This window comes from Cariama cristata, unplaced genomic scaffold (assembly GCF_000690535.1).
Source record: "Cariama cristata isolate BGI_N322 unplaced genomic scaffold, ASM69053v1 scaffold21378, whole genome shotgun sequence".
Lineage (NCBI taxonomy): Eukaryota > Metazoa > Chordata > Aves > Cariamiformes > Cariamidae > Cariama > Cariama cristata.
The window spans coordinates 295-9,017 of record NW_009629648.1 but is presented as its reverse complement, the minus strand read 5'-3'; the positions used below and the strand labels follow the sequence as shown (position 1 = coordinate 9,017).

Below are 8,723 nucleotides of genomic sequence, written 5' to 3'. Positions count from 1 at the left end.
TCCCAACAGCCATCCTCAGCCACCAGCCTGTTTTCCACTTCAGGTTTAACCAGGTGCCCCAAAACGCCATGTTTCCTCACCCTCCTCATCCGACAGAGATGCCTCCCAGTCGTCCGCTTCCCCGTCTCAGGAGCAGAGTGAAGTGTCAGGAGCTGGGCCTAGCCCCTGTGTTTGGGCAGGGCCAGGTCCCCCCTCCCTTCGGAGCCCTCTCTCCCACATCTGAGGCACCGCGGCCTTCAGCAAGATGGCTTCTCAGGCTGCTGGCCTCCTCCACCCTCCAGTCACCCCAGCACAGCCCGACCCAGCGGCTTACAGAAAGGCTGAGACAGGCGCTCAGCTGGGGGATGCAGCTGGGGGTCTGCGAGAGCCGGGCTGGGGCAGCTCCCCTTGCTGTGGGCCGGAGAGGGGCTGAGGGTCTCTGCAGACTGGCCACCCCCCCGCCCCGGCCTGGCTCTGCCCCAAGCAGCCGCCGCGCTCGGCTGGCTCCCTGCCCACCATGCACGGACACAGCGGGCGCTCGCTGCCTGGCCCTGGCAGGGACTGTCCTTGCCTCCCGGCAAGGGGAAGGGAGACACGGGGAGCTGGTGCCCTGTCCTTGGCACCAGGGCCGGGGGCACCTCCAGGCTGCGCCAGCTGATCCCTCCCTCTCTGCTGCCCATGGGTGCTGTGGCACCCTCCCGCTCTCTGCCACCCGGGCTCGTATCAGGAGCCCTGAGAAAGGGCAACACTCCGCTGTGGCACAAGGAGAGAGGCAGAGAGAGCTCCCAGTTTGTCATCTGCAGCAAAGGGACAGAATAAATTCAAATAGACAGCCAGTTCCTGGACAAAATGTGGGTAGATTTCCACAATCTGGATTTTAATAGCAGTTTCTAAATTTCCTTGAGCAATAGTTTTAGCTCCAGCTCCTAAGGTCGCTCTTCCTTGAGCTCCCTTCTCCCTGTCGGTATCTTGTCTAGACATTAGAAGGGTGAGCACCGCATCCTGCAGCCTCTCAGAGCTGAATGTGCCCTGTTGTCTCCTCTCCTCTCCACAGACTCACCATGGCAGTTGAAAGGATCCATGCCCGTGAGATCCTGGACTCCCGTGGGAACCCCACCGTTGAGGTGGACCTGTACACACACAAAGGTACGCGGGTGAAGACAACAGATGGAGGGGAAGTCCTGCCCACCCCGGCGGAGCTGGTGCTGCACAGCAGCCGGGCACGCTCCACCGAGAGCATGGAGGGTCTTCTCCGGTGAACCCCTGGCAGACAGTAAGCCAGGGGAAGAGGCAGAGACCAAAACGCTGCTTGGGGCTTGGCTTGTGTGTGTGCTCAGCAACTCCGCGCACGTGCTGGGCAAATCATGCATGTGACTTGAGCCACGTGCCTGCTAGTAGCCCGGATGGAAAGGTTTGTTAACATAAATATATTTACCTTCTTGTCGTACCCCTGTGATGTCGGATCCCCTTTTAGTCTTGAGACTCAGTGCAATTTTGGAAACACATCCATGGCCATGCTCATGAGGCAGGGGAAGGTTTGTCCCCCGGATCTCTGTGCAGGCATGTACATGCTCATGTGTCTCAACTGAAAGAGCTGCATCTGTGCAGGGCCTGAAGCTAGGTGGGCTGATGGGTGAGGAGCAGTGAGGGGCCAGAGCAGGCATCCGACCAGTCTCTTCCTTCTTCATCGAGGCAGAAACCCAGACCCAATCTGAGGGGGATGGGGGCTGTGGGTCAGGCTGCCTCTGGAACTTAGGAGGAGGGCTGGGGAGCCAGACTTCCACCCGTCATCTGCAGTTCTGTGATCAGTGTGGACCTCTGGGTGCCTGAGATCCACATTTCTCAGTCTGGAAGCCCTGGGTGCGTTTACTTCTGCCACCCTGGTGCTCCATCTCTGAGAGGTGCTCCATTTCTGAGCCAGCCAGCTGTGAGCAGCCAGCCAGTGCGGCCACCCGTTTGCACAAGCAGTTGCCACATCCTTTCTCACAAAAGCAGGACAGAAGCAGGTGCACATCCTTTTCACCCTCTGCTCGTCTCACACCCATGTTTTTCTGTTTCCCAGGCATGTTTCGGGCAGCAGTCCCCAGCGGTGCATCCACCGGTATCTATGAAGCACTGGAGCTGCGAGATAACGACAAGTCCCGATTCCTTGGAAAAGGTGGGGAGATGCCTGCTCTGCGCCCTGTCCCCAGGGCTGCCTGTGCGTGGGGCTCCGCCGGAGGGGTACTGCTCATTCGCTGGCGTGATGTGGATGTGTCCCACTGCCCTCAGGGAGGCCACAGAGGCACAGACCTAGCGTAAAGTGAAAGATCAGGCCTCGACCTTCCCTCACTGTTTCCCTCTCTCAGTCTCTCTATCGGTCCTCTCCCTCCCTCTTTCCACTCTCCTCTTTGCCTCACCCTCTCTCTCTCTCTCTCTCTTTTTCTCTGTCTCTTCCCTTCTTTAGGGGTCCTGCAGGCCGTGGATCATATCAACAGCACTGTCGCCCCAGCTCTCGTGGGCTCTGTAAGGATTTCTCTTTGTTCTCCCTCGTCCAATGCTTACTCTAGTCTGTCTCTGTCCCCCAATCTCTGTTTCTGCCTCTTGTCATCTCACTGGATTAACAGACATAGTGATGCTCTCTGTAACCTGGGCACACCCCTCCCACCCTCCATGCCTGTATGTGTCCACAGTGATCTTTTCTCTGGGCAGAAAGGATTTAATGCTACCTGGTCCACCGCAGCATCTGTACCACCTAACCAGTCCCCTCGATGCTCCCTGTAGAGTGCTCTCTTTCAGATGTGCTCCTCCTCAAGCACTGAATCTCATCCACATGTCTGTGGCCTCACAACTGTTTGTCCCACCCAGTATTCATGGTGTGATGAGCCATAAATGTACCGCACAAGGTCTGGCAGCCCCCCCCGCACAGCCTTGCGGAGCGGTGGTGTCACGTCTGCAACCTCTTTACACCTGAAGACATGGAGCCTGCTCTGAGGAGAGCTGAGCTGAAGCCACACGTTACACCCCGTGCAGCCCGTGAGGGGTGTCTGGCTGAGAGCCCAGCTCTCTCCACCCCTGAAAAACACCCGGCCTGGTGGAGGGCTGCCTCTGTTGGGCCTAATCCAGCTCTACGCCTTGCACCTGGGGGCAGCTCCATCTGGTCTACATCCGCTTGCTTGGGGTTGAGCATGTACTGTTGTTCTGCCTAGCTTCTGTGTGGCCACAGCACCACAAAGCTCCCTGGAAGCTGCCAAAAGGCTGGGTGAATCCCCAAGGGAGTCCTGTGTCCCCAGCAATGCGTGGCCTTGCCTGGGCTGCAGCTGATCCCCTCTCCGGCATGGGTACACCTACGCTGCGCTGCAGCGACATCATCGTGGTTACCTCACTTGACTAAATACCAAGGCACTAGTTTCCAGAGCTTTGTGTGCATATGTTCCCCCACAAGCTATAAAGGTCCCTGTACCCCCAGCTTCTCCATCAACGCCTCCTTTCTTGCACACCAGAGCCAACAGCTCTTCTCAGCCTCCCCTTCTCAGGAGCTGTTTCTTTCTTGCAGGGCCTCTCTGTTGTGGATCAAGAGAAGATAGACAATCTGATGCTTGAGATGGACGGCACAGAGAACAAATGTAATTCATTCCTCTTTTTTGGCCTGGGAAGTAAAGAGCATGGGAGGCTACAGGGCTGGAGCGGGGGGCACTGTCAGAGGTGCGGTGAGCCCGAGGCTGGGCCGGCGACGGCATCCGCTGGGCAGGAGGCTGCTGCCGGAGAAGCCTAACTCCTCCTTGGTTTTGCCCACAGCCAAGTTTGGTGCCAATGCCATCCTGGGAGTTTCGCTGGCCGTGTGCAAGGCGGGAGCTGCAGAGAAGGATGTCCCTCTGTACCGGCACATTGCTGACCTGGCCGGCAACTCCGATCTCATCCTTCCTGTGCCAGTAAGACTCCTTCGTCCTTGACATCCACTTTCAGAAACTCCAAAAGAAACTTCAAAGGGTGTGTTGGGAGGTAGAGAAGGAAGGGGTGTAGGACTGAAACATCAGCTGAGTGCACTGCACTCAACAAGGAAGCAAACCAAGACCTGAGATTTGTCAGGTTTCAACACGAAAAAGAGGGGCCTGACGAGAATACGGCGGAGGTTGTGGTGGGGGTTGACTAAAGATCTCACTCTTAGCACAAGAACCAGAGCACATCATATGAACCTTCTGGGGCACAGTTCAAAACAAGGGCATAAGGGTCTTCACACCAGGGGTAGATGCCCTGTGAAACTCCTTCACCAAGGGTGTTGTGGCTGCTAAAATTTTCTGAGAGTCAGGGAGAAAGGTCCTGGAAGAGAGATTGATGTAGCATTGCTGATAAACACATACAGACACAACATAGATAAACACATATAGCTTGAGAGAGCTCTGAGAGGGAAACAGATGGGAAAGTCCTGTTCAAAGATATAAAGAGGATCTTTTGATTCAATGGAGGAACGAAGGAGGAGGGAGATGCTTTGAGCCACTATTGGAAGGAAGACCCCAGGCTTATGTGCCTTTGGTGTGATGCATTGTTGGTGATGGGTTATGTTTACCCTGTGGGATGTGGCATGAATGGGCATGGTGACTCACCTGAGAGCCTCCTCTAGCTGGTGCCAAGATCAGTTCCTTCAGCACCGATTCTCTTACGGACTCTTCCAGGCTTTCAACGTGATCAATGGAGGTTCCCATGCAGGCAACAAACTGGCCATGCAGGAGTTCATGATCCTGCCTGTGGGAGCTGAAAGCTTCCGCGATGCCATGCGCATCGGGGCTGAAGTCTATCACAACCTCAAGAGCGTCATCAAGGAGAAGTATGGCAAAGATGCTACCAATGTGGGTGATGAGGGAGGCTTTGCCCCCAACATCCTGGAAAACAGTGAAGGTGAGAGCCCTGCAGAGATGGAGTACCCCTGCCTGCAATGCTTTGGCTTCCTATACCCAGCTCACAGCACTCCCCAAAGATTGGTTCAAAACATGATGCCTCAGTGTCATTGGCGTCCTGTGTTAGGGAAAGGTTTCTAAGCTCCTTCTTCGTGTGGCCTTGATCTGTCACAGCCTCTCCGTACAAACCTTTCATGCATGTGCATACTTTTCCAAGAACTTCCCCTAACTTGTCTCTGAGCTGTGGGATTGTATTTTAATTCCTCCTGGTCCCTTTGGACATGGCCTCCACAGCTCCTCGGCATGTTTCTGTTGCACTCTGGGCTCCCTTCTACCTCTCCCATTACACTGTCAAGATTCCCAGTGGCCCTCTGGACCCTCCCAGGGGGGGTTCCCACTGAAAGGCAGAGATCTCTGCATGGGCTGACACTCCTGACTGCAACTCTCCTCCTCCCAGCTCTGGAGCTCCTCAAGGAAGCTATCGACAAGGCTGGCTACACGGACAAGATTGTCATCGGTATGGATGTGGCAGCCTCCGAGTTCTACCGTGACGGCAAATATGACCTGGACTTCAAGTCCCCTGATGACCCCAGCCGCTACATTTCTGCAGATGAGCTGGGTGACCTCTACCAAAGCTTTGTACGTGATTATCCAGGTGAGCTGCTGTGCTTGGCAGTAGAGAATCAGGACTGGTGTTGCATACTTAACAGGCGCATCCCCTCTGTGGTTTTGGGGTGGGAAGGGAGGCAGCTTTGACTCGCGTCTCTTCTGTTGTCCCTTCAGTGGTCTCCATTGAGGATCCCTTTGACCAAGATGATTGGGAGGCCTGGTCCAAGTTCACGGCCAATGTGGGGATTCAGATAGTGGGGGATGACCTGACAGTGACAAACCCCAAGCGCATCGAGCGAGCTGTTGAAGAGAAGGCCTGCAACTGCCTCCTGCTCAAAGTCAACCAGATTGGATCCGTCACGGAGGCCATCCAAGCGTAAGTCCAGCCCGCTGCCTTTGTTGTCCTGTGAAAGGGTTGGTGTTGAACGACAGCAGGGTGTCACACTGTCCACTGGATGAATAGACTTTTGTTTCTACCAGAGTGTAGGATGATGAGGGTGGGAGGAGAGGGTGCCTGGATCTCACCCTGTGCAGGTGGTGGTTATAGGAGTGGGAGCTACTGAGTGCATTTCTCGCTTCTCACAGCTGCAAGTTGGCCCAGGAGAATGGCTGGGGTGTGATGGTGAGCCACCGATCCGGGGAGACCGAAGACACCTTCATTGCTGATCTGGTTGTAGGACTGTGCACTGGGCAGGTAGGTGAGACCCAGGCCATGCACAGGCCTGGAGGAAAGCGAAGGGGTGTGAAGACAGAATCTCCTGCCCCACCATGGGAAACTGGTGCAAGTCATAACAGTGTCTTACAGTGTTTGTTTTGGGGAATGCTTTACAGATAAAGACGGGTGCTCCCTGCAGGTCTGAACGCCTGGCTAAATACAACCAGCTCATGAGGTAAGGGGCTCCAGGGACAGGAATGCAGAAGAGAGAACAGGGGAGTGACTAATTGGGGTGGGAGAAGCTGAAAGCCCAAGGGTAGATGGGACTCGGGGGGGAAATGTTATGAAGACGAGGTGCAGAGATGACAGTAGGATCCGGGGGAGATCTCTGGAGCAGATTCCCTCCCTCCTCCTTGGTGTGAGGGTGCAGACCCACAGGCGCAGCAGCGGGCAGGGGCTGAGCTCCTCTGGCCCATGTCAGCTCCCTGCTGACGCACTGCCTCTCCAGCGCCCTGCTGCCTCCGATGCTCCCTTGCAGCAAGGCCGTGATGTGTGCCGTGTCTCTCTCTCTCCTGCAGGATTGAGGAAGAGCTTGGCGATGAAGCACGCTTTGCCGGACACAACTTTCGTAACCCAAGTGTTCTTTGAACATTGTCCCCAGGGCACAGCCACCCTGCTGCTCTTTCCCACCTCACAGACTCTGAAGCCCCCTTCCCTCCACTGCTCCCTTTTTTGCTCTTTCTCCCATCTCCACCACCCAGTTCCCTCTCACCTCAAACCCCCTCCAGTTCAGGTGTCCCCGGCTAGATGTACCCAGGTGAAGGATGAGAGAGAGGCCTACACTTTGTCCCTTGCATTGGGGTCATAAGCATTTCTGGATCTAGGCATTGTTGTGTCTTTTGTTTTTTGTGCAGCGCCACGTCTGAGCCACTCTGTTCACGTGTTAGACTTACGGGAGCATGCTGCCCGGTGTGTTTCCCTTGTACGCCAAAGCATGTGCGGTGAACATATGTGCGTCGGCTGGTGTGTTTGGACAAGTGTTGCACCTGTAGCCGTGTCCGGACGAATGTCGCCAGTGGCTCGCTCTCCTTGTGCATGTGTGTAGGTGTATGTGTGCTGGCCTACGGCGTCCATGTGCCCAGGCGTGTGTTTGCACTGAGCCCTGGTGGGACCCGAGCGTCCCTTCCCTCCACCCCGAGTGCTGTGCTGTGTTGGGCTGTGCTTGCCAGCAGCTTAGTGTTGAAGTGCACTGCTGTCCCTCACTGGGGTGTGTGTGTGCGTGTGTGTGTGTGTGTGTGTGCTGCCAGTCTCCGGGTTAGCACATAGTACTGTGGGGTGATATATTAAAACACATCCGTAAACAAACCCATGCTCTCATTTGCTTCTCGTGACCTTTTTCTCTTTGTTCCCTTCCCTCTTGCACTCCTTCACCCTCTCCTCCGCCCATAATGTCTGCTTCACCTTCTGGACAGCCCATGCTCAGCTGAGCAACAGACAAACTACAGATCCCTAAACTCAATTAAAATGTATTTCACACCTGAGTTGCCTGGCTTGGCCTGATGTTTCTCTCTCCACACCAGTGTTTGGGAAATGGGACATTTTGCCATGAAGGCAGGAGAGGCTCATGCAGAAAGGTAACCCAAACAAGCAGAGAGGACTGGCAAGAGAAAGAAAAGGTCCAGGTACCCCCACCTCCTTTCACAGCCTTGTCCCACAGCCAGGCTGCTCAGTCAGCCACCTGGCTGGGGAGTGCCCAGGGGAAGGCAGATGGGAGGGTGGGAATTGCCCCTGCCATCCCCACCAAACCACACCGCGTGAAGATCTGCTGTGCAGGGATTTTAATCGTCTTGTCCACTCATGTAAAGACCTCAGGGTGGGCCCTAGGCCAGCTGCCCACCGGACTCAAGTGATGGTAAACTGGAACTACAAGTCTTCGGGAGAGAAAAAGCTGATCTTCCTCCCCTAAAAGGGGCTGGGGAGCAGTGAACGGAGAGGTAGGTGGGATGCCAGTCTTGCTCAGCTCCATCTTGTTTCACAGGGGCAACACAGCAGTACTTGGGGAAAGTAGCCCTGCTCCAGCCGGTGCCCCAGCAAGCTGAGTGCCAGCAAACCCCAGCACCTGCTCTACAGCGTTCTTCTGGACAGACACCAATGAAGGCTGGAGGCTGGGGGGTGCTACTGTGAGAAATCCAACCCCAGCTATGATGGAGAATAAATGATAAAACCACCTTGCCCGCCATTACCAGTTGACGTCAGTAACCCCTCTATGTACTTGGGCACACTCAGGTCCTGCAAACCTCCTGTTCCACTTCACTACAGAAAGTTTCCAGACCCTCACTTAAGCCACACCGCCTTGTCTTTCGTGATGAGCAAGGACAAGGGTAAAGATCGAGCTTGCTCAGCAACTCCCAAGCCCCCTCGACTGTGCCCTGATGCAGACTTTAAAATCAAAAGACAACACTTTAAAACACTGGCACTTCAGTGCTGATTCTGTATTAAATAGCACAGAAAAGGGAGTAAATTCAAGGAGGGAAGACAAAGGCTAGGGCACACATGCCCAGAACAGAAAAGCGGGCGGGAGGGAGAATGTAAGGGTAGAGACAGGA

At 55.2% G+C, this 8,723-nt stretch overlaps 1 protein-coding gene across 2 annotated transcripts in view; it reads left to right on the top strand.

The window, feature by feature from the left end:
- ENO2 (enolase 2 (gamma, neuronal)) overlaps nucleotides 1–7,658 on the top strand; it is a 9,970-nt gene extending 2,312 nt beyond the window's left edge. Inside the window, exons 2-12 of one of the 2 annotated variants that reach the window (XM_009705258.1) lie at nucleotides 1,034–1,125; nucleotides 2,042–2,137; nucleotides 2,426–2,484; nucleotides 3,515–3,584; nucleotides 3,757–3,890; nucleotides 4,632–4,854; nucleotides 5,311–5,508; nucleotides 5,637–5,838; nucleotides 6,048–6,156; nucleotides 6,294–6,352; nucleotides 6,696–7,658. In XM_009705258.1, coding sequence (XP_009703560.1) covers nucleotides 1,041–1,125; nucleotides 2,042–2,137; nucleotides 2,426–2,484; nucleotides 3,515–3,584; nucleotides 3,757–3,890; nucleotides 4,632–4,854; nucleotides 5,311–5,508; nucleotides 5,637–5,838; nucleotides 6,048–6,156; nucleotides 6,294–6,352; nucleotides 6,696–6,765 — 1,305 coding nt within the window. In that variant the 5' untranslated portion in view covers nucleotides 1,034–1,040 and the 3' untranslated portion in view covers nucleotides 6,766–7,658. Of the gene's footprint in view, nucleotides 1–1,033; nucleotides 1,126–2,041; nucleotides 2,138–2,425; nucleotides 2,485–3,514; nucleotides 3,585–3,756; nucleotides 3,891–4,631; nucleotides 4,855–5,310; nucleotides 5,509–5,636; nucleotides 5,839–6,047; nucleotides 6,157–6,293; nucleotides 6,353–6,695 lie in introns of those variants that run through there. The other variant, XM_009705260.1, reaches the window with a different exon arrangement.
- Nucleotides 7,659–8,723: the final 1,065 nt, after the last annotated feature.